Genomic DNA, 22,607 nt, shown 5'->3' with positions numbered 1-22,607 from the left:
AAAGCTCTTACTTGCTTTAATTATTTTCCCTTCCTTCCTTGGTAGCCTAATAGTTTGTAATTTTTCTGCTTGTTCATGCAGGAACTACCTCTTCAGGCTTAGTCTACACAACGTTTCTCTTATTCAGGTATGTTCACTTTTTATTCTCTTATTTTATTTGACTTGTTAATGAAAGTTCTGTAATATTTGATGTACATTTTCAGAAGCCTATATAGTGTAAATTTGCCCAAAGTGGTGCATCAGAACCAAATGCTTGTTCCCACTCCAGTAATAATGCTGGGGGAAGGGTTCTGCTGCACTTGCCCACTTGGATGGTGCTGTCTGGTTTTGATTCTCAAGTATTTGGGTGGTAATGGCGTCTGCCAAAAATTTGGCATCTTAAGGAAGAAAGCATGTAGTGTGACTGATACAGGCTTAAACAAAACAATCAGTAGAAATCCTTGGCTTTCTTTAGAGATGTCAGTAACATGCTGGAGAAGGTTTTACTCTTCTCATCCATCTTCATTTTAGCCCTTGCAGGCCTTTGTGAACATGGATTGTTGAGGAGCTGTGTGTTGCTAAATGCATTACTAAAACCATGATTGGACTTGCAAGCATTCAAGAGGCAAAAGGGGTTGCAAAATGCATGTTACCATTGCCTTTACCAAGAAAGAGCAGCTGAAGTTTGAAAGCACTTGAAAATATCCAGCATTATTAGGACTTTACTCTCACTGCACCGAATCTGGAATTGAAGGATGCAGCAAAAATTGTTAACGAAAACACCAGCTTCTTATCTTTAAACAAATTAACACTTATGCTCTGGGATACTTACCATCTTCTATAGTTGCTGGATCACCAAAGAAGCATTCAGCATTTTTTCAGACAGGCTGAGAGGCCTTGCTCCTGTACCTGACCACACAAAGAAGCCATTAGAGTAGCATTGCCAGCCATTCTGATGTGCACAAGCCTTTTGCTGTTAGTAAGAGTTACAAGTAGAGCTGGAGAGAAGAAAAGATGTTTAATGGTTGTAAAATGCATTGAATCTTTCTTTAAAAGGAAAACAAAGTGCAGAGTTACCAATGACAACAATAAAGAGTTAGAGAAGCTGCTACTCCCATTTGGCAGTGCCTTCCCTTTTGCAGAGCTGCATTAGCATGGCTGGAAGGTTTCCAGTGAGCACACAGGAGAGGGAAGTTCATAGTCATGAGAGGTGTCTCTGTTATCGCACTGCCTGACACAGCCTCTGCTGCTTGTCAGGGATCCCCTTCCACAAAACCCAATTGTGAATCTCCCTCACACACTTCTGAAGCCAGGCTTGGCCCTCTTCAGTGCAGTGAGTTTCCTTTTCTACGCTGCAAAACATGGGAAGTCTCCTTCTATGGCACTGGAGGCTGCTGTGGGATCTCCGGTTAACATAATGAGCTTAGTCCGCTCCTGCTTTCTGGGTGTATCCGGTTACTTTGCCAAGACTTTTTGCATGACAAAGAGAGCATGGAATTATGTTGACACACGTGTTGGGAATGATGGAAGCGATTGTTTCCCAACCTAATGGTTGCCTAAGTAGCTGCTTGGCTTGACTCCATAAAGCTCATGATGCTTTTTAAAGGCACCACCTTCCCTCTACCATGCATCATTTTAAAGGTCAGATCTGAAAGTGAGACAAGAAACGCAAGGAACTTGCATTTAGTTCTATAGGGGTGAGAGCGCACTTCAAGAAATAATCACAATGTCAATTTGCATTTTGTATCTCCTCTTTGCTTTTAAATAAAATACAGTGTGGATCTTTCCAGGCCTGAATTGGGATAGTTTTTCATCTCGAGATTGTATTCTGATTTATTTCTGCTCATGAAACCTCATTGTCATCCTGCCAGTGGTGCTAAATCTGCTTCACGGTGCAGGTTTGTGCTGACAGGTATCTGCTCCCTTGCATTTGTACTTCCACAAAGTGAGGGCAGAAACATGAGGAGCAGGGTCTATGGAGAGAGACATCAGGATATGCTGGCTGTGGCACAAAGCCTGGCAGTGAGAGAAATGTACCCCTCTAAGCATGGTTTGATGAAGTATAAAGCTGTTTTTTCCTAAGTGTTCTTGTGCTGTATCCTGAGGCTGCACAGTTCCTGTGGGAAAGAGGCATGCCACGTGGTTTAGATAGGAAGTTACTGTCTTAGAATTGCAGTAAACTAAAAGACAAAATTTAGTATTAACTAGGAAGTTGTTCATTAAGAATTGTGTAAAAAAGACAGCATTACCCTATAGAAGGATTTTGATTTCAGGGGAGTGAAAGAAGAGAGGTCAGTTTTGGGATGTGTCAGCTCTTGGGCCTCTTTATAATAAGGGGTCAATTCTCTTTCTTATCTCTCATTTGCTCTACCATGAGATGATGTTTCCTCCTCACTAGGAATTTTCTTTTGGTTCTGCTGAGATTGTTTCTCCAAGGCACTAATCTTTTACATGAGAACTAGTAGGTGGAGTGGAGGAGAATGAAACAGAACAAGCTCATTTCCTGCTCCACAGAACCAAATGTCCCAACTTCTCAGAGATTTTTCCTTCTCCTCTCTTTGTTTTTGACATGTGTTCCAGAAATTTCATTTGGAACCCTTGAAGCTTTTCACCAAATGAGTTTTAGTTGCATGAGAACTTCTGTGGTGGTTAATACTTTTGTGAAAAGCATTTCTGGCTGATCTTCTTCTTCATATCCATAAGGAAGTTATGGCCCAGGTATTTTGGGGATAATTTGTGATTTTGTCTACCTCTTTTACTTGCCAAAATTGAAGCACCTTGTTAAAGAATTACTGAAAATCAGCATCTTGATGTGGGGTATCCAAAAGCACCTGTTAATATTGGAAACTTTGGCATGTAGCATTCAAATTCTTGCAGCAGTCAAAAAGCACCATTAAAAAATGGATACTCTTCCCATAATTTTTAGCACCTCTTTTAAACAAAATCCGTTTCATGTCTGTTTTTAAAGATTGTCTTATATGTATTGTAAACTCTTGTTACTAGACATTTAATAGAACATTTCTTTTAAATGATGTGCACCTGGAGAGCATGCTGGTTAATTTATGGATGGATCTGAAACAAGGCTAGCTCCTAATCTGCAGCTTTCATAGTGAGGCCATAGAAAAGTCAGTTTTATACTGGAGTTGGTAATTAATAGAGTAGGTGGAAGAGTCATTTTAAAAACATAAGCCTTTAAGCAAAATTTTTAAAATTCATAGTACTGATTGGGATTTCTTAACAAGGAATGCTATTCTGGTGTGTGTGTTAAAAGCAGGCTATTTGGCTGGCCTTTCATAAATCACAGTACAGTGCCTACCCCCTGCTCACTGTGATTTTACCTGGTTTCTTAGTTCTCAATTAAACTGAGTAGGAAATTGTTTTTGCAACCTTTTTGAGATACAAAGACTTCCAATCTTTTTGCACTTAGATGAAAACAAGCCTCTGACATTTTTCTAAAATCTGAAGGAGAATGAGATAGACATGTGGTTAATTGGCATGCAAATACTCTGGGTCAAGTTATTTTCTGAAGCATCAAAAGAGAACATTTACATGTGCATTTCTCTCATCTCAAACAATTGTTCTTGTTTGTTTGGGGCGTCCTTTTGCCCCTTCCCCTTTCCCTTCCTCTTTCCCTTTCCTTTTCATTTTCATTTTTCTTTCCTCTTCCTTTCCTTTCCTTTTCCCTTCTCTATGGATCTAAGGTGTCCTTCTGGACTCTCATCTGGTAAGTGTAAGAGAAAATGTCGGAATTTCATAAAATATTTTGGTTTCAATTGTTTCTTTGAATGGAAGATCTCTTATAAAAAAAGTTTTTAAGCAGCCTTGTTAAGTCTGAATGCTGGTTTGTCAGGCTAGTAGTGTTTCAAATATTTAAAATACTTCAACAGTTTGTACTGTATTTTAACAGACTGTGAAAGAATAAATAAGTGCGCCAATTGCAAAACTGTTTGGAAGACATAAGTTATTTCACCTAAGAAAAAAAATTGAGATCAAAATATGCTTTAGTTGACAAGTCAATATTTTTTTCCTAAGGACAAAAATGGAAGTGTGGATTAAGCACAGAGAGAGAGTATGTGAGTTCCCCAGTAGTCATAAACCTACATTAGGAAGGATTGCCTGTGGAGTTCCACGCTGTCCAGTACCACCTAGGTCTACAATTACAGATCTACTGGTACCCCACTGCAAAACACAAAAATGCTACAGAACACTAAACTTCATTTGCTTCTGAAATTTGGCTTCACATTTCTGAATAAGATCCCCTATATTTACAGGGGCACTTTGGATAGTGCTACCCAGTCACTAGGGCAAAACCTGAGATACTTATCAGTCCCACTGAAGCATAAGACTTAAAACCAAGCTTAAAGCAAAGTATCAATATACTGAGGCATTATCAGCTCTTAAATCATGATCTGAACCTTACTGAAATAAATTTCTTTCTACTGATATTGTTGGGGTTTTGGAATAAGTATTTTTCAAACCTGAAATAGAGACAAAACATTTCCATGGTGTCCTGTGACAAATAAACTGCAGCCACCTACCCATTGCATTTCTGATAAGGATGGTTTTACTCCAGATTTTCTTCCCTCATTTTAAAAAGCAGTAACATCTCTGCTACAGAGATGAAGCTCTTAAAACTGCACAGCTGCTCCTGAAGACACACTTCCCTCCCTGCTATTCCCTGAAGGGATCTTTAGCTCTGTGGCATAATCACTGGTAAATCAACAGCATGTATCAACAAACTGTAGTTAATAATAATAAAACTTGCCTATCAGTCCTCAATATGTCACATAGCAACAAACGGAACAGGTTTTGTCTTTTGCACTTTGAATCAAACCAAGCATTAAATGCATTATTTTCTACTTATTTAGGGCTCAGTAGTGCCACACTTATGTCTGCTGATGAGAAACATGCTCTGTAAGTATATAGAAGTGTGAGGAGAGGTGGCAGAGTTTAACTTGGTTTCTCTCTATAGTTGAATAAAATATGATAAACAAAATCAACAGGGAACAGTGAGTAATATAGTTTACAGCACAAGTTGTCACTCAAGTAATCTTTCCTAGTGAAAATACTTAACTGAGAAATATTAAGGATTCAGAATATGTTCATAAAGCCCTGGCACTTATCAGAAAACTTGCAAATGTTAGAAAAATCTTCCATCCACAAGAGTTGCTGGATAGGCACCAGATCAGGCTTGGAGGGCCAAATTTGTGCTGCTGGCTCTGCCCATGGATGCCTGAGGTAAAGTTAACCTGCCCAGGTTGTCTGCCTGGTGTTTAACATGTGCAATAGGGCTGCAGCACTCCTCTATAAAGTGCTGTGGGGGTTGCCAGTAGAAGAGAGGTAAAAGTACTGTATTTCAGATTTCCTTGCAGAAACATCCTTGAGCCAGAGCTGTTCCTATTTTTCAAAATATCCTTTCAAAGATCATGAGAAAATTAGGCATTGACATTGCAGCACAAGCCCAGGGCTGGCCCAGCCCAGTTGTGCTGAAGGTATTTATTTCTCCAATCTAGTTGGAATGTGAGATTATCGTCCAATTTAACATCCAGTTTGGGAAGTAATTTTGGGAAAGAGTAAGAATACTTTGCCTATTTTTATGTACCATTGAGTTGCCTGACAGGAGCTCTATTTTGAAATGTTCAGGAATAAGCTTCACTTTTCAGAAGCAGTTTATTGTTTGTTTCTTGCAGATTCCCAGATCTGTGTTTGAATTATGTGGCACATATTTCTAGATACAAAGTTTATTTCTTTATTTTCAGGCCAGTGCAGTTCCCTCATTTAAAAACATAATCAAAAGACCTCTACTAGAGCAGATGCAGTCTTTAATATGTGGCTCATAGTTGAGTCCTGGTTGTCACATATTTTATCAGTATGAAACATTTTTTATTAACAGATTAACATATAAATCTATTCATAAATCACCTTCCAAAGCTGCACCTAAAACCTCTCACTCTCAGCCTAGAGGTTTAAAGCTATTCCATAATAAAGCTTATATTGGCTGGAAAAACTTTCTGGTAAATTCAGCTATTTATTCTTATGGTTTAGGGTCCCCAAATAAAATCTACTCCCTGAATATTCCCTTCCTTAAAATGACTGGTCAGGAGGTAGATTGCAGCTTTCAGGTGCAAGTCATCCTTCCCAAGATTTATGTAAGAGAGAAATTTCTACGTGGAGTGAGAGATGAGGGACAAAAATAATGCATGTCAGACTGAAGGTGACAGTGTCTGAAGGCCACACCTCATCCTTCAAGGACACACTTCTCCAGCTCCTCACTGCAGGGAACTCTACTCTGTGATGGGCTGCAGCATCTGCTCTTGGGAACCAAAGTTCTGCTGATGCTACTCATCAGCTGAAATTCAGAGAGCAGAGAAAGCAAATCTCTTCTCACAGTCCATAGTGTTGAGTGATTTCTGAACACAATATCCCCTCTGTCTAAGAGAACCCAGCTCATGAGTCCATTTATAACCAGCAAAGCTTTTAAGCCCAGGTTTAGCTTTAAATAAATACCAGTTTTCTTTTGAGAATTCTCTGAGTTAAGAACATACTGCATGCTCTAGTGAGTAAAAATGTTTCAATATGCACATTCATAGGTCTGCTAAACTGTCTCATAGTCTACAGTCTAGTCATGGTCAATTTAATTGCTGTCTAAAGTGAGTATTTAGGCATAGTATAGGAAGTTCTTATATATATATTTATACATCTATTTTTATATATGTACCCATACATGGGAGGATCATATACATAGGGTATAGCACCCCTATAGAGGAGGTCCAGGAGCTGTACCTGTTTGGGTTTGTACTTTAACCTGGAGTGAGTGAAGGCCATGGAGCTGATTTGCATCCAGAGGGGAGCTACCCTGTTCTGCTCACACAGTAAAGTGAGGTTTACATGATGGATGTCAGCTGTGGATTGCCAGCCTGCTTCCCTGGGTAATTTGTTAGTTGGCATTCTCTCCTTCCCAGCCTCACCTCACCTAGAAGCCAAAATTACTACAGGGGTTTTGGTCTTTGTCAGCAGACGTTATGAGCAGGATTTAGAAACTGAGAATTTAATTAGCCGCTGAAGTCACTTACTGATAACTGTAGCATATTGGACTCTTTATTTGATAAAACCCTGTCAGGCATTTTATGTGTAGGGAATGAAGACTAATGCTCTTATTTCTTGCAACTTACAGTCAGGACCATTAGACATACTTTCAAAAGGGAAGAGAAAAAAAATGAAAATCAAAAGAAAAATAAATTCCTTGGACTTCTCATTTCCTGACACTACTGTTGCTTCCTTATCATTGCAAAATATATTTTGGTTTGCATGTTCAGCCTTTTTTCTCTGTGGGCTGCTTCCCACTCCAGCAGCTCCAGGAGCCTTTGGGGGATCTCAATGTGCTTATGGCTGTCCCCTGCTCTGACAAACTCACTCATCTGTGGCTGCTGTCAGCAAACCCAGCCCTGCACATGTTCTGAGAGGCAAATCAGCCTCTTGTTGTAGGCAGCACCTAACCTAAGCCAGCATTTATACAAAATGAGATTTACACAAAAATGTGCTTTTAAAATTCTTATTACTTCAGGTATGCGGGCTATTTTTTAGGCACGGAGTGGTTTATTGGCTAGCTGCAAGGCACGGAGCGCGTTTCCGAGGCGCTCCCGGCCCGGTCAAGGCTCCGTGACACGATCGATAGCGGGGCCCCGGCACAGGATGGCTTCAATGGCAGCTCGGCCGGGAGCGCTCGATGCGGGGGCCGTGACCCATTGAGCTCCACAGGCGAGCACAGCCAGCTCCTGCCGCACCCTGTCCTGGGGACGGGGGGTGCCTCCCGCGGGGTCCCCGCTCAGCAGCCCGGGTTTGTGGCGGGGGAGCTGCCCATGGGTCCCTGCTCGGCCGAGGGCTCCTCCTGCCTGGGACGCCGCGTCCCGACCCATCCATCCCTGCCCGGAGCTGAGCCGCGCACGCTGCCAGTCAGGGGTGAGAGAGTCCTTGAAAACACAAAGGAGCACACTGGGCATCGTACAGGATGAACAATGGAGTACCTGGGACAATTACTGCAAAAAAATAAAGCAGCAGGTTGGCGCTTTTTAAGGACTGAGAATACAGAGGAATATCTACATTTTGTTCTCAAGACAGAGCTTAAACGAGATCTAAATGATTCATGTCCCCTGCACTGGCTCTCTGCACAGGATTAAGTTTGACCCTGTTAGCATCCAGTCATTTATAATGAGAGCATTAAAAAAATCACCATTTATTGATTTGCATCTCTCAAGGGCCTACAAATGACCTCACATTTCCTCTAAAATCAACTATGAAGCTTTTTGCAAAAAAGAAAAAAAAATTTTATAGTAAACACATTTCATATTACTGTGTGTATTTTTTCCCTAGGTAAATAATCCTGCTTTTCTCTGTTAGTAACAGTTTAGCTGATATGTTTTACAGCTTCTTTTAAGCACAGCAGTTCTGAATGACTAATAGGAGGGATTATTGGAGCTATGGAGCAGTCACAGACGTGGCCTGCACAGCTGTTACCAGACACCCAGAGCTGGGGAGCTGGGATGGGAACAGTTTGCTCATCACTCCCACAGGATATTGATCCTGTCTCAGCATGGCAGGTGCAGCTGAATCCCTGAATCCTTTGAAAACCTCAAAGAGCTTTGGCCTCCAAGGTTTCACCTGCCTTCCCCAGGCTGAGCTCAAGGAGAGCCCAACCCACACCCTAAGAGGACAGATGTGTAAACAGGCACAACCTTGACTATGCCTGTGGCATCTTCAGCCACCCTGACTGGAGAAGGATGGGAAGTTTGCATCCTCAGAAACCGTTCTTCAGGGCTGGAGGAGGATCAGCAGCAAACCTTCAGCTGAAGGAGATCAGGCAATAGCTGCTGTGGTTTGCCTGCTACTGAGTGGGCAAAGGGAAAGGAAGGGTGGATTACACCATGGAGGAGGGTGAGGGAATGTGGCTGTGGGGTATAAATGAGTTGCTGGGTGCCACTGCAGTTTGAGCAGTTAATAGGAGCAATTATTTTAAGTTATTCTACTGTCACTGAAATGCTTCTTTCATCTAGAAGATACCACACCATGGTTATAGGTACCTATCACATTTTTATCACTAACACGACCAAGTAAGAGACTATTCTGAGACTGCAGAGACCAAGAGTGGTGAATCAGGTGAAGGGCACATGTAGAGAAATGACATCTTCTCCATTCTCTAAGGAGAGTTTGGGTAGCAGGGACTGGCTGCTTCACTTGCAGACAGCTGTGAACAGGTAAGGTGGTTTCCAGCTACCCCCAGTTTGAGCTTTCCTTTCTCTAGATGTGAAGCTGAGATAATGACACTTTGTCCTTTTGAGTGCTCTGAAATATGTGGCATTTCTTTAAAGATCTAAATGTTATATGTGATTACATGCACTTGTAAATATAGGAAATTTGCCATAACTGTGAGCCTACAAAATTGTCATGTTCTGATTCATAGAGGATGTGGTATTAAGCAGTTGTTATCTTCATCTCTTCTCTTTAGGTAAACAACTAGGCAATTCCAGCATATCCATGTGTTTAAAATGGACCCCTTTTTCACTACTTGTTTTCTAAACATTTTGAATGAAAACCTTTGAATGTAAAAATAGAACAGTTGGGGTCTGCTAGGGGAAGAATGCTATACAAATGTATCCCTTCAGATAAAAATACTTAGAATATGAATAAACCTGCAAATTTGTGTAAAAAAGAGAACAGCTTGGAAGGAATGTGGGGGAGGGTTAATAAAAAATATGTTTTCATCAGAAACACTTTTCTGTCAAGAATTCTATGCACTAATTATTGATTATTCACTTCAGACAGGAGACAAAGCAAGGTTTTGAGGTTTTAGAAAAAAAGTTATTTTACTTCCTTATGAGTAAGGAAAAGGAGCTAACAGGGCTGCAGCCATTTGAATAGGCTGCAAGGTCATCCATAGAGAAGTGATTTAAGCTTTATTAAGAATGTGGAAAAAAAAATCCTAACTTAGCCTGGGAATATTAAGAGACAAACTGCAATTGCCTAAGAGGAGAGAATTTTGATGCATGGGGCAGAAAGGAATGATCAATGGTTCATAAATATAATAGTGGTAAACACAGTGACAGGAGAAAAAAATGTATGTGGCTAATATAATTGTTACAAATTTAGTAGCTTTTGCTGTGAGATCAGTTATTGAGGATTTAATAACAAGGCAAAAAAAGAAAAATAATTTTTTTCAATAGAAGATAAATGTGAAAGCTTTGAAAACCACCAGAAAGGAGTTAAGAAGAAACACAAAGAAGTATGCTGCATTAATCCTGTTGTAGAATAATTTTGTATTCCTTCATCTTAATTATAAAACATATTCTCAAAACTCATTTATGGAATCTTTGACCTTCATAGAGGTCAAATGCAAATGTGCTGGAGGGGAGGTGAGGTAAGAGCCAGGTGGAAGTGAGAATGTAAGGGCAGGACTCAAACTGAAGGAAATTGAAAAATAAATCCTGGGTTGGCAGCAGAATGCAGACTGGAGAACAGAACAGAGGATCTGGGAGGAAGGAATAAAAGACACTGCACCAGAGCCATCTTTGCAGAAGGAGCAAACACATTCCTTGTTGAGATGAGGCTTGGCAGAGCTTACTACAGCATCAGGTGCTGACGTCTGGTGTTGGAAAAGAGGAGGCAGAAGCAAGGCAAACTGTGACAGACCAAGCAGGGAGTCTGAAGGCATCTGTTTCCCAGCCTTGGGAGGAAGAGGGGTGGATCAGTGCCGTGCACAGTGGTCAGGTTCTGGCAGTGGCAGCAGGCAGGGGCTGTGTCCAGCTGGGCTTGGCAGCGAGGGGACAGTAGGGCTTAGAAACACTTGAAATTTTAGTGGTGGGACAGGAGTGGCAGAGAGCCATTGTCCCTAACACTGCAGTTCAGTTTTTATTTAAATTGTAGTGCACTCCCAATAAAAAATAGACTTGAGAAATATCAATTGGATTCTTGATAAATCAACCCCATTGCTTTTTTCCCCTCAAACTGACTTCTTGCTCTTCTTGAGACAAGTATTTGATTTACACTGATTGAGTGCTGGACTCAACCACTGCATATGTTGCTGGGGATGTGGTGGTTTTTGAATTATGAAGCTCTTGATATGAAGAAATTGAGAGATTCAGGTCCTTTTTGGCTTGTCATTTCCCCACTGACCACTGAAAAGTATTGCTGCATCAGAGCCTTCCAGAGTATTTAGGACTGGATGGATGTTGGCTTCACACTTCATTGGAAATGCTGGGGAGAGGAGGTGGAGGCAGAATACTGGGAATTCTGCACTTTTGGTTCTTCACTTTCCCTGTATTTAAGTGTTCCTTTCTGATGGAGCACAGATGGTCTTAGATTAAGGAAAATACATGCCAGAACTGCAGGCTAGGCTCAGACTGGGAGTTAAGCTTGACATGAAATAAGCAGAAGGCTGTAATTAGCTGATCAAGAGCGTTAGGCACCTGGTGGAGGAAAGCAGAGATGTAATGCACAATGTAGCTGTAGAACAATAAAAAATACTGAAATCTCTTTTATGAAACATTGAGGACTTTTCATTGCTGACTTTCTCTTCTAGCCCTGCCTGGTAATTTCTGGATGGTCCTACTTATTCTTGGTTATTAGTGATTTATCAAAAATGACCTTTTTCTGACAGTTTATGATGCTGAGCACCAAACCCCATAGAAGCCAGAGAGTCTAAAGGTCGAAATCTAAGTGTGTTGTCAACAAACCATCCTGGGAAGCTTACACCACACTTGCCTGTGCACAATGTGAACTCCCTGATTGCAGATACCTGTTGTATCACTGGTCCATCTCCTCCTTTCTGCCTGATTTTTCCAGCCACGTGGTGGGTTTCACCTCTGTGCTAGGATTTAGGCCCGCTGGGGCAGAATTGCCTTTTAATTTCCAACAGAAATGCCTAGCACTAAGCAGCTGTCCATGTGCCTCTGCAGTTCATGCCAAAATCATACTAGGAACAGGGTCTTGATCTTTTTTCTAGGTGTGCTAGAAAACAAATGGAAATTCTCACATACATCTGCTGAACTGAACAGGGAAAGTACTTTTTTACTTTAGGTTTTAGAATTTTTTATCCATATTATTGAAGCTCAAAAATTATTACTTTAAATTGGGGAACAACAAGTGAGAGAGTTTGGTTTCACTTAAGTTCCTGTGGTTCAGGATGGATCTCTGTTTTCAGCCTGACTTGCAAAACTTTCCCAATCTCTTTGGCTTGCACAAGACTGGCCTTGGCTCATTAAAGGAGTCTCAGAGCTTTCGTTTGGTCCCAATAATGCAGCTTTCACTTAATTAGAGATTTCCAGTGCCTTGTTTTTTCTCTTTTGATTGTACTACACCAAGCATAAGTGCACAACCAGAAAAGCATTTTGATAGGCTAAAATAAATCACATGCACATTTAGTTGTTTAATTGTGCACTGTCCTCTTTTTTTTTCCAAGCCAAAGCAAGACTTAAACCATGTTCAACCTCTTACACAATTTTAATGAGAATATATTGCAGTGTTTGTCATCTGAAAGAGTATTAGCACCCCCCAATGCAATAGATGTGATTTCCCTAAAGAAAAACAGGAGGCACAGAACAGTGAAAATGTCATCTTAGTTCTACATTAGTCTCTTTAATACTGCAGGAAGTGCTGATTTTGATTCCTGAATCTTAGCCTAATTGTTGTAAGAATCAAATCCAAATTGGACAGTTCCTCAAACTTATTTTAGCTTCTTCTCAAAACAAACAAGTAAATGCTGAACAAGTATATTCAATGATGCAACCTGGAGAGGAATAAAGAATGCAAGACTTCCCCACTTTAGAAAGCTGGTAATACACAGGCATTTCACAAGTGCTTCAGTGATTGCATTTTTGGTTTCAAGCTTATATGGAAAGATTGCGTTTCATAGCTGAGCTCTTAATGCAGGTGCACAAAATTGCACTCAGTTGACTGTGTAGGATTTGTCCATAAGCTGAGGGAGAGAGAATTCAAAAAATGTATGGTGGAGAACCCTTAACATCTTTCCATAAGCAGTGAGGTTCAAAGAGTTACAATGGCAAGGAAACCCAGAGCAGAAAAGTGAAGGAGAACAAAATCGCTTTGCTTGATGCAGAAATACAAAGGAGACTATAGCCATGGTAAATTGATTTTGTACTGAATATGGGCTGGTCCATTGGAGGGGGTTTTGAACCTCCTACTCCAGAAATCATTGTGCAAAACAGTAAGAGGAGGCTGCTTAGAAGTCTTGTCACATCTATCAGCAGAGGCCACAAAGAAGAAGGAGGGATTTGGTTCTGAATGGCGACTCTGCCAAAGAACATAAAGGGGTGGAGATGGACATCTTTTGGCGGTAGAGGAGCCTTGAAAGAAGAATTGCCTCTACTCTATCAAGGGAAACCATTGCTGTGACTACATTTGTAGGCTCACTTCTTAGAAATAGCTTGTTGTACCTTGTTTGTATCAACTGAAGAAAAGAAACCCCAAAACAAAGCCTGCTCTTTACAGAATGAACAGTGCTGGGGCTATGAGAAATAGTTCTATGTGATACCCACCTGGCCAGTGACAACTGCACCTGCCTCTGCATCAGCTGTAATTATATTTCTGACCTGTGCTTGACAGCAGTGAATTTTTTCTTTAATTATTTTCCCCTCAGTATATTTTAACCTCTTTATTTAGTTATTTTATTGATTTAACATATAATCTTATGTCTCTGTAATCTCCAGTACATTTTGTAAATGTTTGTTATCCTAAGCTGTAAACTGAATGTGACATGGCAAGAAACCAAATTCTACTGTGGCAGTTAATTACCCAGTGTGCTGAAAGTCTCGTCTCAGTTTCTGTATGCTTTCAATCTTCACTAATAGGAAAAACACAGTCCTCTTTCCCCAATATCCCCTCTGCTGTTCTCCAGTTCTAGATGTTGTCATTCACTCTAAACTGGCTATAGGTGAGAGCTTCAAGGTCTTTTTTCACTATCATCCCAGTTTACTGAGACTGTCAATTTATATTTGGCCCCATCCATGCTTTTTCACGCTTAAAAGCAATAGCTTTCAAAAAAATGATAAGCATTCCCATATAGAACTTGCAACTAAATCGTTGCACTGTTAAGCACTTTCAAGCAAAAGAAGTAGATCACCAGCTAAATGAAATCATTGGCACAGACTGACATTTTTCTTTACATAGAATGATAAAAATACAAACACTAGATAGTGGGAACAGAAATGCAGTGCCATCTTTATCTCTCTTCTTCAGAACTGTATCTTCCTTGCAAAGCTTCGTGTTGGTATGTTCATCTAACATTGCTGTGTAAATATGCAACTGTCAAAGCTCAGCACACAGTCACAGCAGAATGTGCTCTCCTTTCTTTATCATTATGGACAGCTCTGCATCCCAGCATCTTTGTACCCCTACACTGATTCCCCTCTCTTTGGGCCTGTCCTTGTGGCATTGCCTTAGTGCTTGTGTTAACTGCAAGGGTCTTCCACAAACCTTCTTATGACTCTTAGTGAGAGATTTTACCCACTCTGAATCAGTCCATTAAGCCAGCACCTTTCGTGCCCTTAGTTAATGTGCATTCTCCTCTTGCTTTTTCCCATGTGTTCCCTTTGGGTCTCAGAAGAATCCAATCCTTGATATAATAAAACACTTCTGGTTATGAAAACCTCACAATGAGTTATGTGGCTGGTGAGCTGTGACCTTTCCCTTTTGTGTGGTTGTGCTCTGTTGTCTCTCAGTGCTCTGCTGTCCACTGCTTCCTGATACCCCATTTATTATTGCACTTTACTCATAATGCATCTTGACAAGGCTATACCTACACAGGCTTGCATGGGGAATCTTGGGCTGCAGAGGAGGCTCACAGGTCCTTTGAAAACTGCAAATTGGGATGACAAAGTTCCATTATGTTAAAAAGCTCAAATTCTCCTCTGTATGGGATTCAGCATCAAGTTACAAATGCTTTACAGAAGAGTTACTGAAAATACACTTAAAGCAGTGGCAAGACAATCTGCTTGCTTCGGATATGAATTTTAATTTGACAGCACCTAAGACTGAGCCGGCTGCTTCACTGTAACATGTTCTTTGTGCACTAAAATTCCTGAAGAGCTGAAAAAAGCTGTAACCTGTACATGACTGTTGTTTATCTCTTAGAAAACACCATTTTAGTTTTAGTATTTGGTATCAAATGTTCTTTACTAAATCTTTAGACAATCGTCTTTAATAATAAGACCTTGGACTATTACAGTACTTCCATTGGGGTGCACTGTAGAAACCATGATCTGTTAAGCCTCACACAATGCTCCTTTCAGATAAGGGAATGCATAGTCTGGAGTTGTAAATTCCTACCTGACATTGCAGAGAAGGGGGAGTGCTAGATTTACAGACCTTATGTTGTTGTTTAATGGAATCTCCTGCAGGACAAATGGAAGTTGAAGGCACAAAAACTCAAATTTCTTTTTGTAGATGAGACTGTAGCCATGCCCAAAGATGTCAGAAAGAAGCGGACAGGACGTGCAGTCTTGCCCATTGTTCTAATCTCTAACCCCACTCCCTCACACACCACTGATTCAGTGGATGTATTTTGTGACACTAGCAAAAAGAAAAAGGCTGTCTAAGAACTCATTTGTGCTAGACAGGAAAGTTTTTATTCCACAAGAGAGCAAGGGTCAGTGCTCATCTCTGCCTCTGACATGCTCAGTGGCTTTTCCTAGTCAGTTGACCTCTTTGTGCATCTGGTTTTCCCTTCCTCCCATGTGCCTGTGTTTTCTGTTTAGATTGTAAGTGCTCTCAGGCAGAAATTCTCTCCCACAGCATGTTTGTATATTGCCTAGAAATATGGGGGTCACAATCTCAGTTCACTACGTGCTTCTATAATACAAGTAAATAACAAGGGATTTTGAAGCTGTGAAAGAGAGAAAATCAGTAGCATTGACCACCAAAGAAGAATTCATAGCAGCTAAGAACTTTCTCTGAAAGAATAACATTTGCAGTTGAGAGCAGATTGTGCCTTTAGGCACAGATGCCCAACTGTGGTACAGGAGCTTAGCCACTTGCTGCAGAGCTGTGCGCAGGAGGAAAACTCTGAAGCATTTTACCTTGCATGTGAAATACAGGGGGACCATGAACAGGGTGAGTGACCATGGCTCAGCTGAGCTACAGGACCTCGTTTGGGCTGAGATAACTTGATCAAAAGAGCAAGAGCTCCCTTATCTGGAGTCTGGGGCCCTGTTCTGCTAGGTGTTAGAGTGGTCCTGTGTCCAGTTGTGCCTGGAGACATAAAGTGAGGGGCCAGACTACTCTAAATCAACAAGGCTTAAGAATGAAACCAAAGAAAACAAAGACAGTCTTCTGAAAATGCTCCTCCCTGTTTAATGGTCAAATGCTGCTTTGTGCAGTAGGTGAACCAGGGCAGAGGAATGTACCTCCGACTATTGCGTTTCCCTCTGCAAGGATGTGAGAACAGTCCATGAGACAGAGAATCATGAATATCCAAGGATGGTATTACTTGCAGTTGAGTAACTATCCATTCTTAAATGTCCCTCTTTTGATGGATTATTCCATCCTTACTATGCCAGTATGAAGCATCCACTTCTCTGGCATGAACAGAGTGAGCAATTGTGTTTAGCAGCCAATAAATGCCAGGCCAAGAGCCATCCCTGTACAGTGAGAGGTGACATTTGTTTGTAGAGAGAGGATCTGATTCAGAGATTAAGGTTACAGGACCTGCAACCCACTGATGGATTTTTCTCAGTTGTTTGTTTGTTTGTGAACCTCCATCTTCCAAGTTACATTTGAAGTCTTCCCCAGCTGAGTTACTGTCCAGCCACTCCAGGAGAGCCATGTCTGGGCCAGTCTGTTGTTTGCACTATGGGTTTAAATGGAGCAAACAGCTTGAATTTACTAAATCTTGAAATATCAGAGATCACTTAAGGGAAATCAATTAATAATTTGATAACGCACAATGCAATTCCCTTCATCCAAACCCCCTCCTCTCCCTGCAATGAATTGACTGAATTCCATGATCATTCCTCATACCTGTCACTGCACGCAGCAGTGATCTGCAATTCGAATACTGCAGTGTGAAGCAGAACTAATTATTGAAGTTTGGCATTCTGTTCCTTTGCTATTAGTTATCTTTTTATCAGACATGCTTATCACAGTTTTAATAAATTACCAGTGTTGAAACTTCAAAAATGGCCTCTAGGGCATTAAGCTACTGTGCTTTATTAGATTTCAAAAAGTTATTATTTATGGAGCACTGTAAATGTTCCTTGTCCTCAAGAGACAAAAACCAATGCTTCAAAAAGGGAATTTAACTTCCCATTTTTAGACTAAACCAGCAAGTATTTATGGAGACGTTCTGGAGGATTAAATAGGGGAGAAGTAGCTGAAGTGTTGTAGGAATGTTTTCACTGTAAACATCATAGAAATGGAATAACCTCTAAATGGATTTTCTGCATCCAGTCTATAGAACTTCTTTGAAAGATTTTTTTCCTTCCAAGTGTTGTAAGACCCAGAATTTATCAATTTCTTTTAAATGCTGCAGCATTTACCCAGAGAAGGGTGGATCTACACTGCTCTTATGTTATGTTAGACACTATGAAGTATATCGAAACTTAGGGAAACACTTGTAAAATGGATTTTTCATTATCTAGAGAAAGAATCTATGGGTGATATTTTAGAGATCTGAAATCTGTTCATCAGTGTGGATGGGAATATTGGGGCTAGCATCTTGTAAGGGAATGAACCAGCCTCTGAGCAGCCACTGAGGGAATGAATCTGCACTCCAATTTAGCAAAGTCCCTAAGAACGTGATTAAGCTAAACTGGTCCAGTAGGATGTGTAAATATGTGCTTTATTTACATTGAAGTTGACAGATTCTAAATGCAGGGTGGAAACATAGTCCCTCCATGTTATTCTCTCCATAGACTTGAAGAAAATCTTCCATACCTTACTGTAAAATGTGTTGATAAAAAAAAAAATTATGAGTGTAAATAAGAGAGGAAGAGATTTTTGGCCTGTATATGATTTTTGGCTTCCTGTATAATCTAGGAAGCAAGTTTTTGGTTTTTTTTTTTTCCAGAGGTAAATTTTTCTGAACATACTAGTGCCTTGTACAGTTACTGGAAAGGAAGATGTAAATAAATGCACTGGAAAAGGAATAAGTCTGCCAGCTCAGGTCTCTGGCGCACAATAGCTGTCACAGCACAGCACCTCCTGCCCTCCTTCCTCATGCATAACTCAGCAAAGGGTGATGTGACTGGCAGGCTCTGCTCGGGGTGCCCCTGCAGCACAGGCAGAGAACCAAAATCACCTCACATTCCGTGGGAAGGTTGAGAAATCTCCTGTGGGCACTGCGGAGGGTTGATGGAAATGGAAACTCCTGCGTCAGCAATCCCTGCACACCCGAGCCCGGGACACAAGGTGCTGCTTTTGCTTCTGCATCTGCTCACAGGAGCAGAAACCTGAGGAACACAGTACCTTCCAGAAAAAGCTGGCATCTCATGGAATCAGTACCTGATTTGGGGGGTGTTTGCTTGCTTGTTTTGTGGTGGTTTTGTTTGTGAAGTTTGTTATTTTTTTCTAGTCAGTTTGTACTTGAGGGATTTTTGTTTCCTTTCAGAAATATGCATGTGCATTCTGGTATTACACATTTTTCCCCTAAAAGGACTGAACAACATGGTTGTGGGTCTGTCTTCAGGCATGGAAGTGGTTTGCATGCAGCAGTTGTTTCATGGAAGTGAGGTTGATAACAGATGGATAGGTTTGTAATAAAACACCTTAGATGTGTTTAACAATGTGTTTAATTGATAAATATGCATGTAATATATTCTCCTCCAATCTTAACTTTCCAGTTTTAAACCAATGGTTTGGTTTTGCATGAAAATCTGCAACCTCTTATTGTGCAAGTGCAGTGCAGGGATTAGTGTATATTTAATCTATAAATTCATATTGTGGTCTTGAAGTATAAACTGCTGACCTGAGTGTAAAAGCTGGTCCATAGAAGTCTAAGCAACTTTCACATTAACAATTGAGGATACACATAACTGTTGATAGCAGGACTTGCTAGTGACAGGCAGGTACTTTGGAAGCCAACGCCGGGATGTGCAGGTAATTAAATAAATGTATCTAGAAAGCTTCTCTCAGCAGTGCGTGCTGAATAACTGATGTGACAGCGCATGATGAGCTAGAATTCTAGAGCACTGCTGATCTGCAGTCAGAGCTGGTAGCAAACTGTGATGCTTATAATTTATTGGGAGAGACATTAACTCTTTCTGTCTGTTTCCGGATGTGACCTCTGAATATTCAGATATGCACTGACTAGGCTTAGCTATTGTGGCCCCCACTGTTGATTTCTAGTTGGGCAATGCCACACCAGGTGCATGTGATTGTACACATGGATGCTTCTCTGTGATTGTCTCCTTCATGGGGCTTCTAAAAATGCAGGAATAATACAAAAACATGCAATTGAAAAAATATTTGAGAAAATCTATCTGCATAGAACCTAAGAAACAGAGATGTGAAGGACAAGCTGTCCTCGCAAATAGGCTGAAAGAGGGCATGTTTATTTGCATTTTCAGTTCAGGGACAAAGTTGCTTGTCCTCTGGTGTCTGTCTGCACAGGTGGCTGGGCAGTCCTGCCCGTGGCTTGCATGGCTCATCTTGCAGAGCAGCTGCAGCCCTGAGCTGTTCCCTTCACATGGCACATGGATCTGGGTACTCCCATCCTGCAAATGGGCCATGTGGTTATAGAGGAGGTCCTCAAAGTGGCTGGAAACACTGTGAGAAACTGCATTTCTTCTGGAAATGCATGAAGGAAGAAATACTTGAGAGTTTGTAGGGAGGTAGCATGAGAAGCTGGAGTGTTCTCTATGTCATGGGAGGAATTGCTGACACCCTGACAGCCTAAAAAGCTGTTTGCTTGGTTGCTTAAGCACATGGTTAGTACACACTGTCCTGTGTTTGCATATAGCCCTGCTCCCAGGTTTGTCACGTCTTCATCCAGATTGTCTTCCACATCCCATGCCATGAAAGTTGTTTTCTTGCATATGGGTCCGGAGATGTGTACTGCTTTTGACTGACATATGTAGCAGGAGGTATAAAAATAATCCCAGATGTGTTTTCTGGGGCTGGGAAACTGAAATGTCTCAGAAAACTGAGAAAATTAATCATAAATTCAGGATGATATCCCAACAGAGTGACCGAAAACATCTGGTGGATACAGTTTGTACCTCATCCAAGTGTGCAGAGGCAGTTAAAGCAGTAAAAAAAAGAAAAAGGGAAAAAGAAATTTGGTTTATTGAGGAATATGAGGGAAGGGAGGGGAGGCACCTAAGCCATTGTTCAAGAGACTGGCTTTTGAGAAGCATTATGATCAGGTAAGGAAGCCAAAGTACAAAGCATGTCTTACAGTGCTGAGGTGTTATGCAAGTGTTAAATAGGTCTGTGCCTCACTGATTAATATATGGGTACACAGATGCACCCCAGAGAGAGAGATCTTTCTGCAAGTTGTTCTGTCAATTGTCCAGTGTTTTGATCCTGGGGAAAAATGGATCTAAGGCAGAGGAAGAATATATGTTCATCTGTGGAGGTGGGGCTTGGGTTGGATACACCAGTGAGAGGACAGAACACCAGCATCCCACAGGGAGTTTGCAGAGCGTAGCCCAAGGCAACAGAGGTGACAGGGGTGGGACATTTTGACCTGAAAAGACAGCTGATCAGTCAAGTAAAGAAACTGAACAATGCTGGAGAGCTCATGTGAAACCCCAGGCTCAGAAGTCTGAGCCCAGCCAGGTCCAAGGCACAGGCCACGACCACAGATGTGTGTGGGCTCCTGGGAGTCCAGCACAAGGCCTGCTCTAGTCTGTAGGTCAGTGGACCTTGCAGTACAAATATTTAAGTGCACATTAGCTGCTTGGCTTTGCAATTATACTTTTATTATTTTCAAGATGTTCTGCTTTGCAGGGTCATGAATATTTTCTTTGAGTCACCAGAGGTCATTGGAGTTACTCAGCCCTCAAGCTAGCTCTCCCCTGTCCTGCCAAAGACATGTGTGGGACTTGTAAAACACGCTCTGGCTTGCCATATTGCTTAATTATCCTCTTAGCTCTAATGAGATGCACCCTGACTAATGGTGTAGTCACAAACAACATGTTGCTATAATTTGGGCCATCACTGAGATCTTCTTTATCACTACCCATCAAGGTAGTGCTTCAGAAGGCTGAAGGGCAATGTGCCTAATAAAAGAAAACATTTAGGCACATTAGAACATGGCTAGAGGAGAGCAGTGCTCTGACTAGAGCTGTGTTTGCAGCATGCCTCGAAGTTGTGTGGTGCAGGTGTCTGGCAGGAAGAGCTGGGTGACCCGTGGGAGGCCAAATTCTTGTGTGCTGCACTGCTGCAATCCCACATGACCCAGAGTATTTGCAGAGAAGCAGCATCGATTGCTGGAGCAACCAACAATTTTTGTTTTCATTTTCTCCTGTCAAGCACTGTTAAAGTAAACTGGACTGCAAAATGGAAAGTTCTCTGTCTCTGGTTTTAAAACGGGAAGAAGGGCCTCACAATAAATGATCTTGTTTCTGAGTATCTTTTTTCTTTTTCTTTTTTTTATTAAAATTGTCAAAACTTGATTGAAGGTACAAAGACACTGTGTTTTAATGAGCATGGGCTAGAGCTGGGATTACAGATCATAATCCTACTGTGCAGTTGCTTTGCTGATGTCAATGGATGCTGGTAGTCAGCAGGCAAAATTCCTTGCTCTCCTGTGATGGCTTACAATGTGAGCTCTGTCATCCAGTGTCATTCCCTCTCAGGATATGACTGAATGATCCTTTTCAGCAAGGACTTATCCCAGCTCTCACAAAAACTCTTCCGAGGCACAAGCTTTTGGCCTCCACCCTGGATTGGACTGCAGTATTTGGGAGATATTTCCCAATGGGGACCCCACACGTACAAGTGGCTTCCAAGGAAAGACCTGTGCTACTCTCTTCTCTCATCAGATCTTTGCCTGTGCTCATGAAGTCTTTATTTCAAGTCAAAATGAGTGGAATGCTCAGCTAATGGAGAAATGGGGTGGGTTTTTTTGGTTTTTGGTTTTTTTGAATGAGATAGAACTATCCCTTCCCCTAATGTTGTATATAAATGCATTTCCTGGCTGGTTGCATTTCTTGTACATCTGAATGTCTTCATGGACCTGAGCTGGGAGTTGGAAAATTCATCTTCTCTTTTTAGTGGCTTCCCAACTTTCTCCTGCAAAAAAATGGATTTATCATGTGTCAAGAGGACAATTTCTATGGCAGCCTAAGTTTTAAAAAACATATTGGCTGCAGTGAGAAGTTCAAGAAGAGTTCAGATCTGGACCGAACTTTGAAGCTATTTCCTTTGTTGGTAATGGACTGAGGAAAATAAAAATAAAGAAAATCTGACTCTGTTAAGGGAGCTCTGGATCTTTATCTATACTTTGTGAGCGTGGCCTTTCCCTGTGTAGCAGAGCTGTTTTTCTGGTACTCAGATTGATGTATTATGTATAGTATGGATATTTATATGTATTTTCACCTCCAGCTAACAATACCTGCTTGAATCTGTTAGGACTATTTTTAAAAAGTGCTGAAGGGAGGAAAATTGGGGAAGGCACT

At 41.2% G+C, this 22,607-nt stretch overlaps 1 protein-coding gene across 1 annotated transcript in view; it reads left to right on the top strand.

The window, feature by feature from the left end:
- Positions 1 to 22,607, top strand: part of SEMA5B (semaphorin 5B) — a 197,772-nt gene that overhangs the window by 99,542 nt on the left and 75,623 nt on the right. The window contains exon 6 of the mRNA XM_058027940.1: positions 82 to 127. Within this exon, the coding sequence (XP_057883923.1) occupies positions 82 to 127 (46 nt within the window). The remainder of the gene's footprint in view (positions 1 to 81; positions 128 to 22,607) is intronic.

The sequence above is a fragment of the Melospiza georgiana genome, chromosome 7, assembly GCF_028018845.1.
Source record: "Melospiza georgiana isolate bMelGeo1 chromosome 7, bMelGeo1.pri, whole genome shotgun sequence".
NCBI classification, from domain to species: Eukaryota; Metazoa; Chordata; class Aves; order Passeriformes; family Passerellidae; genus Melospiza; species Melospiza georgiana.
The sequence above is the reverse complement of the archived record's forward strand: the minus strand, read 5'-3'. Positions and strand labels throughout refer to the sequence as shown.